This window comes from Thamnophis elegans, chromosome 9 (assembly GCF_009769535.1).
Source record: "Thamnophis elegans isolate rThaEle1 chromosome 9, rThaEle1.pri, whole genome shotgun sequence".
Lineage (NCBI taxonomy): Eukaryota > Metazoa > Chordata > Lepidosauria > Squamata > Colubridae > Thamnophis > Thamnophis elegans.
Window position 1 is genome coordinate 651,426 of NC_045549.1, and position 17,765 is coordinate 669,190.

Here is a 17,765-nt window from a genome sequence, read left to right on the forward strand (position 1 = left end):
GGCCACGGCTGCTTCGCAGGGCGGCAGTCAGGGCAGGCGGAGACCAGGTGAGCCGGACGGGGCTCCGACAGGGTGCCGCTCCGTCCCCAGGGAACCGCGGCTCCTCCGCCCGGCTACCCCGTCCGCCGCGCTTCCCCGAAGGTGGCCGCTGCAGCGGACCATGAACGGCCGAGTCCCGGAACGGTGCAGGCGCTCCGGCGAGAGATCGGCGGTGAGGTGTCCGGATGGCCGGGAGAGACGCAGCGAGTCCCGCTTCCCAGCTTCCCTCTGCCGCGGCCAGGTGAGGCGCAGCCGGCCCTAGCGCCACGAGCGGAGTCGGTGGAGGCAGCGCTGGCACGCTCCAGCGCCCGGCCCGCCTCGCCCCCCCGCCCCCGCCCCCGCCTCGAAGGGGAGGGGAGGAGGGGACGACCGCCGGCCGAGCACCGGCCGCGCCGCCTCTATATAAGCGCCGCCTGCGCTCATCCCCGCAAACTGGCGCGGAACGCGGCGACTCCTCCTCCGACGGCGCCGCCAAACGGAGCTCCCGCCCGCCTCCCCCAGCCGGCCCGCCCCCCGCCCAGCACAGGCGCTCCAGGCAGCCGCTCACGTTGGACGGCGCGACCGCAGAAGCCCGCTGCAGATCCGGGCCCGGAGCCTCCAGCGCCTCGCAGCTACCGAGCCTCCCGTCTTCGGCTGAGCGGACCCCTCCGGGCGCAGTGCCCTCCTCCCGCGCCACTTTCGGCGGAGTTCACGCCGCCGCCGCCGCCTCTGGGCTGCAGGCTGCAGCGAGGGAACATCCGAGAGGGTCCCTTCGGGAGGACCCCGACTTTGGCCGCGCCTGCCGGGTCTTGACTCCGTCTGGTCTTCCTCCCAGGGAAAGGGGCGCCCGCCTCTCCATCTGAACACCCCGCTCTTCGGCGGGCAGCAGCGCGCGATCCCCGCAGCGTCTCGCTCGCCTCCTCGGCGCGCCCGGACGAGTCAACCTCCCGGAGTCGAATCCGTCCGCCTTCCCGCGCGGCGCTTCCGACGGTTGCGGTCCGTCCCCGGCGCGCAAGATGCTGTTCGCCGGCTTCGAGCTGCTCTCCGCGCTGGCCACCGCCGCCGCCTGCCTGGCCTCGCTGACGCTGCTGCTGGCCGTCTCGCAGCAACTGTGGCAGCTGCGCTGGGCCGCCACGCGCGACAAGAGCTGCAAGCTGCCCATCCCCAAGGGCACCATGGGCTTCCCGCTGGTGGGCGAGACCTTCCACTGGCTGCTGCAGGTAAGCGCTGCCGGCGCCGGGAAGGCCCGGGCTGGGTGTCCGCGGCGGGAGGGAGAGGCGCGACGGGACCGGGCGGCCCAAGAGCCGGGCGACCCTGGCTGGGAAGGGGGCGGCTGGCCTGAAGCTTTGCGGCTTTGAAGCTTTGGCCGTCGGTCCCAGCCCTCTCCTCGGCCCCTCCTGCCGGCAGGGGGAGGCTCGCCCCTTCCAGGCTCCATCCAACAGGTAAGGCTGAGGGGCTCGGCGGAAGCGTGGGACGGATTGTCCCGTCTCCCTTCAGCGCGTAGCCCTTGCCCGCCGCCCCTCCCTCCCCCTGCTCTCCCCTCCCGGGCAATGCGCAGCGCGGGATTCCCTCTCGGCCGCCCAGCTCCAGAGCTCTCGCCGCCGCAGAAAGGCCGCCCCACTCGGGGTTCAGCCTGCGCAGTTTGCGCCAAGCGGCAGAGCCGCGAGCCTCCGAGGGTGGCGGGGAGTCCTCGAGACTTTCGTCCCGCCCCGCTCCGTCGCTCCTATGCCGGGATCGCTAATCCCTCCCCCGTCACCTACCGTGCCCGCGGGACTCAGGCGGCCGCCCGGAGCAGCGCCTGTCTCCCCCCCCCCCCCGCCCGTCCGCGAGCGATTGGAATTCCTCCTTGTGTCCCCGCCGTTCTACTGGGAAGCCGAAGGAAACCAGGAAGGCCGTTCTGCGGGGCGCTGGAGTCGCGACCCTTTCCTCCTTTTCAGCCCCCTCCCCAATGACAGAAGGACCCCCTCCCTCCCTCCCTCCCTCCCTCCCTCCCACCAGCATCTAAAGAGTTAAGCGCCGCCCCTCAATGGGACTCTTTTCAAAAGAAATTCATCCGATTTTTCTCCTCCCTTTTCCTCAAGGCTCCATCCAGGCAAAAGGGAAAAAAAAGAGAAAAAGCCTAGGGCTAAAAATAAATGTTAAAAAAAAAAGTATAAATCGGAGCCCGCCGAAACCTTCCCACATAAAGGTGCCCTTTGTACAAGGATGGAAATATTGCACAAATAACCCTTTATTAATGCCACTAAAAGCACTTTTAATTATATTTACGCAGAGGAAGACCCCCGGGTCACCTGAATAGCTGAACTTCACAACTGCGCTTTTGTTTTGTTTTTTTAACCCCCCCAACCCCAACCCTTCCCCGACCCCAACTCTCTGCCTCTGAGAGACCCCGTGCCGGGAAAGCGGGGCGCCTCTTTGGCGCGTGGAGCCTCGGCGGCCTTTCTTCCAAAAGACCGCGGGAGAAATACCCTCCTCTTTCGAGCTCTGAAAATGTGGGGGAGGACCCCGCGGGAGGTCCAGGTGCCCCCTTTTCCCTCGGGTTGCTTGCGGCTCTTTCCCTCCCTCCCTCCCTCCCTCCCTCCCTCCCTCCCTTCCCCCCTCCCTCCCTTCCCCTGGACCACACCAGCATCTGGGAAAGTGATCAGGCGTCCCGGTCTCGTGCCGCGCTTAGCGAAACATACCTGGAGATACTTATTCACCCTCCGTGGAAAGGACGAGTCGAGGGTGCGAAGGGCAGACGGAGGAGGCTGATTTAGCAACCCCCCCCTCAGCCGTAATCTTAGAAATTGAATCCCTTCCGCTGCTCCGCGGGTGGGGGTCTCCGTTGAGGGGATCCGGAGCCAGGCAGCCTCAGCCTGGGGGACCGCGGTCTCCTCCCCTTCACCTGGCCCTCTCTGGGTGGGCGAGGCATTCTGTCCCCCGCCCCAAATGAGAGCTTCCCTTCCGTGTCGGGGAACTTGAGAGGCGCCTATTAGGCAGGCTTTAGTTGAAGGCAGGGGGTGGTCTCGATGGCCTTAGGGAACCCTCCTCACTCTAGTGCGCGGCCATACGCGCGAAGGGATGGGGAAGCTCTCTCCGTTGCCTCCGACGCAGCAAAGCAGAAATATCGCACCCCCCCGTCCGCCGGGGGTGTCTGTCAAATAGCGCCCACTATTTGCGTTCCAGATTCTGCCTGCCCTTCGACGACCCCAGAATCCACCGCTGGCGATTTGGACAGCAACGCTGAAGCCCACCCCGGCAGCGGAGGAAACCCCCCCACCCCACGTCCCCGGGAAGGGCGATCCGGGCTCTGCTTGAGCCGAGGGGAGCCCCCCGCCGCCTCCAGGCTTCGCTGGGAATGCCTGGCGTAAGAAGGCGGTGCGTGTTTGCTTGTGTGAGTGTGCGCGCACGCGCAGGCCTTCGGCATCCTAGACTAAGCATCCAGAAGCCCGTTTGGGCAGCGATTAAAATCAGGCCTCGCACCATCCCGAAGGCGCGAGAGAAGCGCTTTGCCCGTCTCAAGGTTCGGCTTCGTCCACGCAATTCGCTAAACTCTGGTGAGTTCGGGGTCACAAAGTTCCCTTCTCCCGTCCCGTGAATTTGTGCTCCAGCCAGGCGACCGTTTGGCTTAGCGCCCCCGCGACCTTCCGACTGCCTCGCTTCCTCGCATCGAGGCGAGCGCTTCTGCGCCTTCGTTTGCTTTCCAGCAGGAGCAGCCGAAGGGAGGTGAAAGTCCCGCGCCTGACGGTCCCCACCGTCTTTGGGCCAGGCGGGCCGGCCCAAGAAATCCCACCCACCCAAAGTCACGAACGGAAGACCCGTTTTCCACGCGCCGGACTTACACCCGTGGCCAGGGCTTCCCCTTTCCTTCCCCTCAAAGTTTAACCTTTTTGACACCCCATCCGCCCGCGTGCGTGTGAACAGATGGGAGCGCGCTAAAGCTACGGGCTGAGCACGCAAGGGGGGCTCGGGTGGAAGGGGGGGGGCTTTTGGACAGGAGTCCCGTCGCTTCAGCAGCCTTTTGCAGCCGCCGCGGGGCTCCCGTCCCGTTCCCCTTCCTCCGAGGGAAGACCGGACTGCAGGGGAAAGTGGGGGGCGGTGGGGGCAGAGAGGCCTCGGGGGAGCTGCCAGGCTGAGCGGCCGTCTCCCTCTTGCAGGGCCCCGGCTTCCAGTCCTCGCGGCGGGAGAGGTTCGGCAACGTCTTCAAGACTCACCTGCTGGGCCGGCCGCTGATCCGCGTGACGGGCGCCGAGAACGTGCGCAAGATCCTGATGGGGGAGCACAGCCTGGTCAGCACCGAGTGGCCGCGCAGCACCCGCCTCCTCCTGGGCCCCAACACCGTGGCCAATTCCATCGGCGACGTCCACCGGCACAAGCGGAAGGTAAGGGCTGCGCGCGGGCCTCTGAGCATCAGCAGAGCGCCTTGCGGGAGCGCTCGGCGGCGGGGCGGGGGTCGCCGGCTCTTCCCCGCCGGTCGCGGATGCGCCTTTGAGCGGCGATGGGCGGGGGGCGGCGGCGGCGGGGCTGGGTCGACCGGCAGCCCTTGGCTCCGCTCCGGGAATTCGGGAGACGCGGGAACCGGCCGAGGAGGATGGGCTTTGGGCGCTGTTCGGGGACTCCTTGGGGAGGGCAGGGAGGGCACCTTGCCGAGCGCCGTCGGGCCTTCCCTCCGGGGATACGGTGTCTCTCTGTGTGTGTGTGTGTGTGTTTGTGTGGAGGAAGGGCGCTGCGGACGGCCAGGCGTCTGGTTCGTCTCGACCTCGCCGGCGGCACGTGCCGAGGCTGAACTCTAGTAACCCTGCGGGGGGTGGGGGCGGCGGCTTCCGACGGGCGGGGGTGCGCAAGGGCCGGAGCGGTGCTCCCCTGCCTGCCCACGGCTCCCTCGAGAGAGGGAAGGAGGGAGGGAGAGCGGGGGGGGGGGCTCCTGCATATCTGGAATCTCGGGTCTTCCTCGTTGGGTGAGAACTTTCTCTACCTTTGCTTAGTAGGACGTTTTTTTGGGGGGGTGTCAGCCTTACAGCGTTCCCTATCCAGGGAAAGTGCCATTAAAACACCCACCCACTCGCCCCTTTGGAAGAGTCAGCCGTTCCCAACAATTCAGCTAAGTTTCTATCCCCCCTCCCATGAAGGGGGTTCTGGGGACGGTGTGCAGAGGGTGGGGGAGGGCTAGTGAAGGGGCAAAGAACTTTCAAAGGGATGCCCCCCCCCCCTTTAGCCTGCTGGCATCTCCAGGGAGCAGGAGTCTCCTGATGAGATGCAAGAGAACTGTAAGGCATGTGCAGAGTTCAGGTCTTCTCTTCCAACCACACCCTCTTCCTCTCACCCTCAAATATGAAATAGGTCCTAGCCACCCCTAAGAATTTCCCCACCTGCCCACCCTCTCTGAATGAGACCCCCTCCCCTCCCGTTCCTCCACTGCCTTCCCTGTGCCTGGACTAGAGCTTCCCCCTTGGGGAAGGGGTGGGGGCAGCCCCAAAGGCTTGGCCCTTTCCTTGTGGAGAGCAGAAGGGGCCAGCTGGGGGTCTGGACTGTGGGCGGGGCAGCCTTGGGACCCCTCCTGCGCCAGCCCTGCCCTTCCCCAGCAGCCTCAGACCCCAGCCACTTAGGCAGCCCTTGAGGTGAGCCCAGCTTTGGCCCCTCTTTGAGAAAAGTCAACCCCCCCCTCCAATGGTCTGGCTGACGTCCTTTCACCCCGAGGAGGCTGGGGTCCCACCGAGAGACGGCTGTGCTTGGCTTCCTGTGGCCCCCTGGGTTGCTAGAAGCACATCTGACCATCTTCCACGGGGGGTCGTTCTTCACTGTCTCCCCACCACAAGCCCCTGGTCAGGCTGAGCCTGGGGGAAAGATGGGCTGAAGGTCCCCCCAGAAGCCTCTGTGGCTGACGGGGGGGGGGGGGCTTGGACTGGTCTCCCACCCTCCCTTAACTGAGCCTCCTTCTAGGAAGGCAGCCAGAGGGTCTCCTGCTTGAGGGGGGGGCATGAGTCTCTTCTGAAAAAGCCTCCGGTGATGGAGCTCCCACAAGCTCTGGTGGCAAGCTGTTCCGCTGGTGAATGGTCCCCAATGTCAGGAAGTTTCTCCTTAGTTCCAGATTGCTTCTCTCCTGGATGAGTTTCCACCTTTGGGGCTTTGGGGAATAAATTGACCCCCCCTCTTCTTTGGGGCAGCCCCTCTGCTCTTCCTTTTCACGCAACTGGACATGTCCGAGTCCTTTCAGTCTCTTTCATCCTCTTGGCTGCTCTCGTCTCCAACTGGCCTGGGAGGCAGAAACCGGAAGGGCTCTGGTGGAATCTGTGGCCCCCCAACCCCTCATTCAAAGGCCAAAGCTTCCCAGAGCCTCCCTGGGGTTTCCTGCCGAGATGCTCTGCGGCCCCTGCAGCAGTCGGGCTGGGAGGGGCGCAGGAAGCAGGGAGGTGAGCCACAGAATGCCACGCGTCCTCAGATTATGACCATCCATTCAGCCATTCTTCAAAGCCATGCCTTCGCTGGATGAATGCGCCTTACACCTGGTCCTCAGAGTTATGGCGGTTGCAGCATCACTATGGCCATAGGTAGCTGCCCACCCTTACAGCTGTTGGGGTGCCTATCCCCCCCATCTCAGGCATTTTGGCCATGGGGGGGGGGCTTGGTAGAAGCTCTGGGGCAGCGGTGCCAGTTTAAAAGTGCTGTACTCCCCCCCCCAGTGCCCCCAGGATTGTCTAGGAGGACCCTCGTGTCAAGTGGCGGAAAGGGAAGAGATGAGGAGGAGATGGGTGGGGAGTTCGAGAGTCACTGACCCCAGAAGAAAGGAGGCAGGGAGAGGGCTGGGAGGGGGGGAATCAAGCTGGGAATAGCTTGGATGGGGGTTGAGTCCTCCCTTAATTATTAACTATGGGGACTGCTGGTTTATTTTATTTTATTTTTATTTATTTATCAAATTTATCTGCTGCTCGTCTCATCATGAGGCCATTGTTAAAGGAGGCAGTCCTGCTTTGTGACTGCTTCGCTTAGTGATGGACGTTCCGACCCTGATTACCCCCATTAATTGGGGGGCTCCTTGTGGGGAGCACATTCACCGTCGTCCTCTCTTCAAAAGCCTCTGCAAGAACAGGTGGTGCTTGACTTATGACCACAATCGAGCCCCAGATTTCTGCTGCTAAGCGAGATAACTGTTAAGTGAATTTCGCTCCTTTTTAAGACCGCTCTTCCTTGAGTTGTTAAGTGAATCCCCGCAGTTGTTAAATGAATCCTATGGTTGTTAAGCAAATCTCGCTCTCCCCATTGACTTCGCTTGTCAGACGGTCGCAAAAGGGGATCACACGACCCTGGGACACTGTGACCGTCATAAATATGAGTCAGTCGCCAAGGGTCTAAATTTTGATCACGTGACTGTGGAGATGCTGCAACCGTCATAAGTGTGAAAAATGGCCAGGTCAATTTTTTCAGTGTTGTAACTTTGAATGGATCTACGTGGACGACTGCCTGTAATTCAACGTTTTTCGGATGTTAGCCTTGTGGCCACCTGGATCAGGTGTGCTGGCTAAGTCCCGGAGTCCTTCGGGATTGGGCGGCCGATAAATTTATTAAATTCAATTCAATTAATACGCCCCAGAGGCCTTTTTCCCTCGCCATCCCACCCCGATGCCAGCCCTGGCCTTGCTCAGGAGCAGAGCCCGCCCCTTCCTTGGACTCTCCTTTCCTGGGTACCTGACAGGTGTGTCTTGACACCTGGCCTTCTCTCACCAGCCCTGCCTGCTTGCTACGTTGCTGTTGGCAGGGCGATGCTCTGCAGTTGGCTGAGAAGTGCCCCCCAAAATGCCCGCCTGCTAAATCCTGCCGGCTCCTTCGAAGCCCCGGATTCGCCCTCGGGCCTCAAAGAAATTGCAGCTCAGGAAGAGCCTGTTGTCCTCTGGTGCTGCCAGCAGGGATGGTGTTGACTTTGGTTCGATGCCCCCCCTTCACAACACCCGTTGCTTGCACAGAGTCGGGCTGAATCACCTGCAGCCAACAACGGGGTGGGGGTGGGGCATTTGCTTGGTGGCAGTCTGGACATCTGACCTCTCCCGGGGTGTGTGTGTCTCTCCCTTCTCCCCCCCCCAAACAGCCCAGCGCAAACGAGGCTCCTCCGAGGCCTCCAGCAAAGGCTCGGGGCCGCGCATACCTGGCGTGCTTGGCGCATCCGGCAGCCCAGACAGCAGCCGAGCAAGAATGCCCCGCTGGAGGAGAGGCGCAAAGCCGGGAAATATCCGGTTTTCATTCCAGGCTGGGAGAGCGGGAGTTGCCCTGCCCCTCTACCCGGGATGAACTTGCAAGCGGTGGGTGGTGGGGGCAGCGTGACCTCTCCCCCCTTGGCCTGAGAAGGTATGGGGGGCTTCCTCAAAGGGGCAGAAAGGGGGGAAGGGGTTGGGCGCCTGGGGAGGGGGCCTTTGAGCCTGGCATTCGGGCTCCTGTGGAAGGGGAGTCCAGCCCCTCCCCTCCTATTCTATCCTCCTCCTCCCCCTGCAAACCCACTCCCCTGCCATCACTGGTGATGCTACCTAGTTGGGTAATGAAACGTCTGCAAGGAATTCTTCCTTCTCCCCCCTCCCTCCCGCACCCGTGTGTGTGTGTGTGTGTGAGTGTGTGTTTGTGCAAAAGGACGTAGTGAGGCTCGCTGGCACTATTGCCACCAAGAGGGAGTTGCTGCTACTGCTGGTGGCCCTGCCACTCATGCCATCTGGACTTGCTGGTGGCTCCATTCCTTTCCCTGCCCAGTTTTCCTCCTTTGCACCCAGACCTCCCTCCCTCCCTCCCTCCCTCCCTCGGGGCGCAGTCAGGCGGCAGACCCCTACAGCCAAGCCCAACATGTGGAAGAGACATCAAGGACCAGCTAGGAAAAACCACCACCGTCTCTGCAAGCTTCCTGGAGGACTTTCTGAGCCCAATTCTCACAGGAAGTGCCAACACGCGGGCATGCACGCGGGTTGCTTTTGAAACGCTTGGATCTGGGTCTGAACGGGCAAATAGTTGCAACTGGGAAGCTGTCTTTTCCACCCTTCTGTGCCCTCCTGCCTGCCTGCCTGCCTGCCTCAGAGATGCTCCTGGGTGTAAATGCCAGGATCCGAGAAGCTGTGTGGGAATCTGGGCACCTTCTCGCCTTTCCTGTGCCTCTTGGATCATGAGGTCTAGTCACTTGAAGATCCAACGCCCGGGCGGTGGGCGTTGTGGGTTCCTCGAGACGGGGCTCCTTGTTCCGGAGTTTAAATGCCCAGGCCGGCGATTTAAAAGTCGGAGTTAAGCCGATGCAGCCCGCGGGACCTTCCCCTCCTGTCCCCCGCCCGCAAAGAGGGAGAGTCGCCCCCCCCCCCCCGTTTTCTGCAGGATGGTTTCTGCGGGATCCCGCGCTGCCTCCAGCTGGGAAGCTGCGGAACGCAGGCGGGGAGGTCGCTAGAGGGCGCCGGGCGTCAGCCGCCGCTCGGCCGCGGGATTTCTCTCGGGGCAGCCGGGGCAGAGAGCCGGGGAAGTCCGCCGGTCTTGCGCGAGTCGGGCGGGGAGCTCGGGGGCCTCCTCGGTCGCCCCACGGAAGAGGCCTGGGAGCCTTGCAGCCCCCCCGCGAGAGCTCCTGAGCCGGGCTCCCTCCTTCGGGTGCCCCTTTCCCCGGAGCCTGGCTCCCGAGGAGGCCGGCCGAGCCTCCCCTTCGCTCCTCGCCGCCGGAGGGACAAGGGAGCGCGACGGCTGAACTTCCCAAGGAGGAGACCCCTCGGATCCCCCGCCGGCACCCGAGAGTTGGCGGGCCACGAGAAAGCAGCCCTCTGTGCATGGGCAGAGGGCAGAGGCTGCCTTCCTTTCACACCGTCCCAAAGGCGCTTTTTTCAAGAAGACGCTGGACCTTCTGGTTTTCCTTTGAAGGCGTTTCGCTTCTCACCCAAGGCGCTTTCCCAGTTCTGAGTGAGAGCGGAAGAAGCTTCTTGGATGAGAAACGAAACGTCTTCAAAGGAAAACCAGAAGGTCCAGCTGCCTTTTTTTTGGGGGGGGGGGGAGCATCTTTGGGACAACCTGAGACTTTCACGCCCAGGTTGTCACTTGTCAGCCAAGCCCAACTCGCCAACAGGGGACCGCGGCTGGGCCCAGGTCGGCCGGCCCTCCGTGCAAAGGCTCCCCCCCGACCTGCTCCCCAGGACCCGCCCCTCCTCCTGTGCCTGGGCTGCGGCGCCCCCCAACCCCGGAACCTCCGGGTCCCGTCTGGTGAAGCCGCCCTTGTTCATGCCGAGACCGGGAAAACCCGCGGCTGTTATTTGACTAAACAAAACTTTCGCGAGAGGCGCCTGGCATGTGAAATGCAGGGCAGCCTCCAGGAAACCAGCATTTTGCACACAGGTCCCCCCTCCCTCGTGTGTGTGTGTGTGTGTGTGTGTGTTGCTTGGGAGGTTCTCCCTTGCACGCTGGTCGCTCTGCCTTCCACCGAGGAGTGCAGGGCTCCCTTCCCGAATTCATATCCCCCCCTGCTTCCCCGACGTGAGCCGGATGCCACCGCCCCGCCTGACCTTGGCGCGTGCTCCCTGCTGCTGGAGCCGGAGGGAGGGGGAGGAAGGGGGGCTCCGGCCCGGCTCTGCACGTGCAAGTTAATCAAAAGTAAGCAAACACTCTTTTTCCGCCTGGCCTCCTGGAGGAGGAGGGGGGGGGGCGGCAGGGCAGGCCGTCAGCAGCCCAGAGGATCTCCTCCTCCTCCCCCGGCTGCTGCTCCTAGAGATGCTACTACTTGGACGTGCCCTCTCCCCCCTCCTGCTAGCGAGGCCCCCCTGGCAGTTTACCTTGGCAGAGGAGGAGGCGAGCTGCGCCAGGCTGGGCTGTGCAGGCGGGGAGACCGGGTGCCTGGACCCTCGCAGGGGTTGGAGGCCCAGACGGTGCCCTAGCTGGACATCCCCAGAGACACCTGGACGCCCGCCCTGGGGGAACCAGAGGAGGCAGGCAAAGGAGGACCGGGCCAATGCCCTGATCGAGAAGCCCTTCCAAGCTTTGCCAGCCTCAGTGGCTCCCTGATCTTGTGGTTTCCTTGCAGAGGTTTCATTGCCCATCAGGGCACTGATGATGTTCCCTAACTGGGTCATGAAACGTCTGCAAGGAAACAACGAATCTCAGAGAGCACCAAGGACCCCACAGTCCTCCTCCTCCTCCTCCTCCTCTCCCTTCTAGCACTGATGATATTATCCAGTTGGGTCATGAAGCGTCTGCAAGAAAACCACCCAGCTCCGAGAGCACCAAGGAGCCCACAGATCGGTTCAGTGCCATAAATGGCAGCGTTGGCACACGGGGGCAGAAATGTGACCTGCCTTGGTTGGGGCATTGCCCTCTTGAGAGACCGCCTGCTGCCAATCACCTCCACTAGACCGATTAGATCCCTCAGATTAGGCCTCCTCCAAATTCCATCCGCCGGCCAGTGTTGACTGGCGACTACCCGGAGGAGAGCCTTCTCGGTGGCTGCTCCGACCCTCTGGAACGAGCTCCCCGTGGAGATTCGAACCCTCACCACCCTCCAGACCTTCCGCGTAGCCCTTAAAACCTGGCTGTTCCGACAGGCCTGGGGCTAAAGAGTTTTTTGCCCCCCCCCCGTCTCGAATGGTATGACTGTTGTGTGTTTTTAAATTATGCATTGTTATGTTTCGTTTTTATTTTTTTGTCTGTACCCCCTTCCCTGATTTGAATTGTGAGCCGCCCTGAGTCCCCTTCGGGGGAAAAGGGCAGCATATAAATATAATAAAATCAAAATCAAATCAAATCAATCTTTATGGTCAAGCAAACCCTGTCAAATAAACCTGGTTTTCATATAAGCCATCAACCATGTTGTGGAAGCCACAGCGATTGAAGCTGTGGGGGCCCTGAACCCAGGTGTGTCCTGCAGGGATGGAAAACCCTCAAGGGTGGGCCAAGAGTTGTGCAAAGTCTCTCTGCTCCGTGGGCCCCCTGGAAGAACACAGAACATAGAATGGCAGAGTTTGAAGGGCCCTTGGAGGTCTTCTAGTCCAACCCACTGCCCATGGCAGGAGATCCTATACTTATACCATTTCGGGCTTTCTTTGGGATTGATGGGATGGGTACTTGTGGTCATAGAAAGAACAACAGAATAACATAACAGAATATCCAGGAGTTAGAAGGGGCCTCGGAGGTCATCTAGCTCAACCCCCTAAAGCAGGGGGACCCTATAGTACCATTTAAGCCAAACGGCTAATTTCTTCTGAAAAACTTCCAGTGTTGGAACAGCCACAACTTCTGGAAGCAAGTTGTTCCACTGGCTAATCTCGCTTTGCTCTGCTTTTCCCCTCTAGGCCTTGGGGTGAGGTGGGGGTCGGATCCTGCAGGAGTTTGGGGGGAGGGGGGAAATCCCTGACCCATGAAATGGCATCACGGTGATGACCAGGCCAACCTCTCCCTTCTTAGCCCAATGCTCTCTCCTTCCTGCACTTCAGGTGTTCTCCAAAATCTTCAGCCACGAAGCTCTGGAAAGCTACCTGCCCAAGATCCGGCTGGTGATCCAGGAGACCCTGAGGGCCTGGGGCAGGAACCCCGACCCCATCAACGTCTACCACGAAGCCCAGAAGCTCACCTTCCACATGGCCATCCGGGTCCTTCTGGGGTTCCGAATCCCAGACGGGGAGCTCAGCCAGATGTTCGAAGTCTACCAGCAGTTCGTGGAGAACGTCTTCTCCTTACCTGTGGACCTGCCCTTCAGTGGCTACCGTAAGGTAAGAAAGGGTGGGGCAGAAACTTAAGGGCTTCACCTGTGCTGGACCAACTCCTGGCCTTGTTAAACAGAAGGGCATTTGCCAGGCTCTCTCCCTGCCCAAAAACCCCATCGGGAAGTCTGGTCCGACCCTGGGAGACGTTTTGCATCCTTGGAGGCAACTCCTGATGGGTCCAAATGGGGGGAAATGGGGGTGGGGGATTTTGGTTCTTGTATTTTAGATGGTTCCACCACAAAACCGCGGTAGACAAAAGCACGCTCGACGAAAGCGCGTACGTGACGTCATCACAGCGTGACGAAAACATCGCGCTGTGATCGATAAATGTAAAATTAAAGCGAAAACCTTACCCTAACCCCCCCAAACCTAACCCTAACCCTAACCCTAACCCTTAACCTAACCCTAAACCTAACCCTAAACCTAACCGTTAACCTAACGCTAAACCTAACGCTAACCCTTAACCTAACGCTAAACGTAACCCTAACGCTCTAAACCTAACCCTAACCCTAACCCTAACCCTAACCCTAACCCTAACCCTTACCTTTATGTGAATCGGCTTGCTTTAATTTTAATTTTATTTCAATTTTTAATTTTTTTCGTCGCGCTGTGATGACGTCACGTACGCGCTTTCGTCGAGCACGCTTTTGTGGACCGCGGTTTTGACGGGTCACGATTTTAGATGCTTTTAGGGCAGGAATGTCCAATCTTGGCAAGTTTAAAATTTGTGGACTTCAACTCCCAGAATTCTGGGAATTGAAGTCCAGAAGCTTTGAAGCTGCCGAGGTTGGACACACCCCACCCACCCCCGTTTCAGAAGGTTCAACACAGGACAGATGTCCGGCTGTCACCCCACTGAGAGCCCTGCAGATGTGGCTGGGGGCACTCTGGGACTCAAAGGCTCAACCCAGCGGGAGGGCATGGGAGCGACCTGATGCCGGGTGTCCTTTTTCCGTTAGGGGATTCGTGCCAGGGAGATCTTGCAGAAGGGCTTAGAAAAAGCCATCCGGGAGAAGCTGCAGAACGCCCACGACAAAGACTACCTGGACGCTCTGGACCTCCTGATCGAGAGCGGCAAAGAACACGGCAAAGAACTCACCATGCAGGAGCTGAAGGTACCGGTGCCACTTCTCTCTCTGGCCAACTGGGGGCGCTAGACTCCCCTTCTCTGCCCAATGCGTAGAACAGAACAGGATAGAATGGTGTTTCTCAACCTTGGTAACTTGAAGATGTCCGGACTTCAACTCCCAGAATTCCCAACTCCCAACTCCCAGTGGCTGGGTGGTGGCGTGAATGGATTAGAACAGTGTTTCTCAACCTTGGTAACTTGAAGATGTCCGGACTTCAACTCCCAGAATTCCCAACTCCCAACTCCCAGTGGCTGGGTGGTGGCGTGAATGGATTAGAACAGTGTTTCTCAACCTTGGTAACTTGAAGATGTCCGGACTTCAACTCCCAGAATTCCCAACTCCCAACTCCCAGTGGCTGGGTGGTGGCGTGAATGGATTAGAACAGTGTTTCTCAACCTTGGCAACTTGAAGATGTCCGGACTTCAACTCCCAGAATTCCCCAGCCAGCGAATGCTGGCTGGGGAATTCTGGGAGTTGAAGTCCGGACATCTTCAAGTTGCCAAGGTTGAGAAACACTGGGCTAGAATAACAGAGCTGGAAGGGACCCCTGGCGTCTTCTAGTCCAACCCCCTACACTTTTCCCAAAGTCTCTTTTTTTGTAACGTGGTGACCCCAACTGGATGCAGGATTCCAGGTGTGGCCTTCCTAAGGCTTTATAAAGCATTGCCGAGGCTTCATGTGGTTTTGATTTGATGCCTCTGTTTATGCAGCCAAGGATTGTATTGGCTTTTTTGGCTGTTGCTGGACATTACTGGCTCGTGTTTAAGGGATCGTCCACTCGGGCTCCAGGGTCCCCGTCGCAGTGGCTGTGTTTGGGGCCAGGTCTCACCTAATCTGCACTCTCCCACTCTCACGGCCTTCCCAAAGGCTACCAAAACCTGGCTATTCCGGCAGGCCTGGGGCTGTTCACCGCATGTATGAGGTCCAGCCCCGCCTAGATTGAGTGTATGAAGTGATTTTTTAGCTGTAAATGTGTTTTTATTTTCCATTTTTCATTTCGTACAGTCACATATATACTGTGCATAACCGGGGCCATACAGCATTAAACAATAAACACAGCAATTCCTCTTGTCAACAGTACCCCCAAAAATAGAAACCCAATGTACCTCTTCGACCCTCCATACACCCTTTCTTTCGCCCCCCCTCCAACTTTCCTTCTTCCCTCCATCATTCCCCTCTACCCTACTTCCCCTCCCCCTCTACCACTCCTCTCTCCCGGTACACTCCCTCCCTTCCTTCTCACCCTCCCTCCCATCCTCTCTCCCACCCTCTCTACCCCTCTTTCTTCCTCCCTTCGGTGTATTTCTACTATCTATTAATATATTCAGCTTGTCCTATTTTTACAGTGGAATTATAGAGCAACAGTATACAAGTGCAGTCGCATTACTTTAAAATCTAACACATACTATATATCCCCCCTCCCCCCTCCCCCCTAACACCCCACCTCCCTCCCCCCCCGACTTCCCAGAGCCCGTACACGGTATAGGTTATGAAGTGATTTTTTAATCTGTTTTTATTCTCTCTATTTTAATTTTTTAGTTTTGAAATGTATTGCTGTAAGCCGCCCGGAGTCCTTCGGGATTGGGGGGCCTATAAATTTATTAAACAGTTAAAACAGTTAAACTTGGACCTCTGGTTTTTCCTGCCCAGGTGTAAAACCTGGCTCTTCTCCACATTTATTGTCATGTTGTCGGATAGGACGACATCTTTGGGCTCTAAGGAGCTCAACCTGTCAGCCCTGGCTCACGCAGTCTCTCTTTGCCCTAGGATGGCACCCTGGAGCTGATCTTCGCTGCTTATGCCACCACCGCCAGTGCCAGCACCTCTCTGGTTATGCAGCTGCTGAAGCACCCGGCGGTCCTGGAGAAACTCCACGAAGAGCTGAAGAACAAGGGCCTCCTGCACAACGGCTGCCTCTGCGAGGGGGCCCTTCGGCTGGAGACCATCCACGGCCTCCGCTACCTGGACTGCGTCATCAAGGAGGTGCTCCGGCTTTTCACCCCCATTTCGGGGGGCTACCGGACGGTGCTGCAGACCTTTGAGCTGGATGTGAGTAGGAGGACCTTGTGCGAAGCCGCCTCCCCTGGAGCTTCTAGGCCAAATGTTTCTCAACCTTTAAGAGGTCTGGACTTCAACTCCCAGAATTCCCCAGCCGCAAAGAACCCTGGGAGCCAAAGTCCACACCTCTTAAAGGAGCCAAGGCTGAGAAACACTGACCCAGGTTGACATGAATTGGGAGACAAGACTCCAAGGATACAAGGGGCCACCCTATGACACTGATGACGTTCCCTAGTTGGGTCATGAAATGTTGGAAAGAAAACCACCAAGCTCAGAGAGTCCCAAGAACCCCGTGTTTCTCCTCCTCCTCCTCCTCCTCCTCCTCCTCTCCCTTCTAGCACTGATGACGCTCCCTAGTTGGGTCATGAGGCGTGTGATGGGACATCTGGAGTTTCCGAGGACTTGGGGTTCCCCTAAAGCAGCTCCTCCTGCAGCAGCCTCCTAGGAGAGCCCTGGGGCATCCGGAGCCTTCGGGGGGACTCTCTCTCTGTGCCCCCCCTGACAATCCCTCTCCTGTTTCTCCAGGGCTTCCAGATCCCCAAAGGGTGGAGCATCATGTACAGCATCCGAGACACTCACGACACGGCGCCCGTCTTCAAAGACGTGGACGCCTTCGACCCCGACCGCTTCAGCCAGGAGCGCAGCGAAGACAAGGATGGCCGCTTCCACTACCTGCCCTTCGGCGGAGGGGTTCGGACCTGTCTGGGGAAGCACCTGGCCAAGCTCTTCCTCAAAGTGCTGGCCATCGAGCTGGCCAGCACGAGCCGATTCGAGCTGGCCACCAGGACTTTCCCTCCGGTGACTCTGGTGCCGGTGGTCCACCCGGTCGATGGACTCAAGGTCAAGTTCTTCGGCCTGGATTCCAACCAGAACGAGATCTTGACAGAGAGAGAGGCCCTGCTGGGGGCCACCGTGTAGGCCGAGGGCTCCTCTGGGCTGGCCAGGTGGAAGGGACCGGAGCGGAGAGGGGGAAGGAAGAAGCTCGGCCCACCGCGCGCGAGGGAGGAGGCCGGACCTCGGTGGACACATTTGGCAAAGCCGCCTCCAGGGAACAGGCCAAAAACTGTGCGGGTGTTTTACTCTGGGGGCGAACAGCGGATTTCTCCCTCGCGGCTTCTCTTCGGTTTGTGTTTGAACACCGGCGAGAAGCGAATTGTGTTGACCATAATCAGCGTATGTATGTATGTGTGTGTGTATGTATGTATGTATATACACGTACTTCCAAGGGTTAATCAGGCAGTGCCATCCCACGCCAGTTGGGGACTCTTCTTGTCTTTGCCATCCAAAATGGCCAAGGGAATCCCCGGAGGGCCCCCCCGGGGGGGGGGCAGGAGGGTGGGAAGGAGCCCTCCAGGCGGGCATGCTTGGGCTCAGGCATAAGGGCAGCACCCAGGAAGGGAGGGGACCAGGAAGATGGCTGGGGATGGAATCCCCACGTTTTTGGCAGGGCAGGAGACTCGAGGCACTTTGGCAAAGCTTTGAGGTGGGGCCTGGGGTCTGCACAGCTGCCCTCAAAGCTCAGAGGAGTCTCAGCTTCTCTTGGGTCGTCTTCTTGGTGGCCCCCACCCCGGGCTCAGCCCCATCTTCCTGAGGAGCCCACGCCTGATCCAAGGAGGTCACGGGAGGCTGTCAGCTTCCTTGCTCCCCTTGTCTCCCTGCAAGCCCCCCTCCACAGTGAGGGCGGCCTTGGGCTCCCTCCCCAGAGAGACTTGAAGGCCTTCTTGGAGTCTTCTCAATCCCAAGACCGGGAATTTTTCCTTTGCCAAAAGTGGCTCCGGAAGATTTTTGACAAGGGAGTTTTATATCCAGCAATCTCTGTCCCGGAGGGGCCCTTGGTGGTCTCTGAGGTGGGTCATTTCCTTGGAGGCGTTTCATCGCCTAACTAGGTAAC

At 59.5% G+C, this 17,765-nt stretch overlaps 1 protein-coding gene across 1 annotated transcript; it reads left to right on the forward strand.

Moving 5' to 3' along the window:
- The first annotated feature begins 488 nt into the window (after nt 1-488).
- Nucleotides 489-17,426, forward strand: LOC116512879 (cytochrome P450 26B1). The gene is made up of 6 exons (XM_032223550.1): nt 489-1,238; nt 4,155-4,379; nt 12,417-12,692; nt 13,646-13,801; nt 15,584-15,865; nt 16,400-17,426. Exons 1-6 carry the CDS (start codon nt 1,035-1,037, stop codon nt 16,790-16,792), a joined length of 1,536 nt encoding a protein of 511 aa, XP_032079441.1. The 5' UTR covers nt 489-1,034; the 3' UTR covers nt 16,793-17,426.
- Nucleotides 17,427-17,765: the final 339 nt, after the last annotated feature.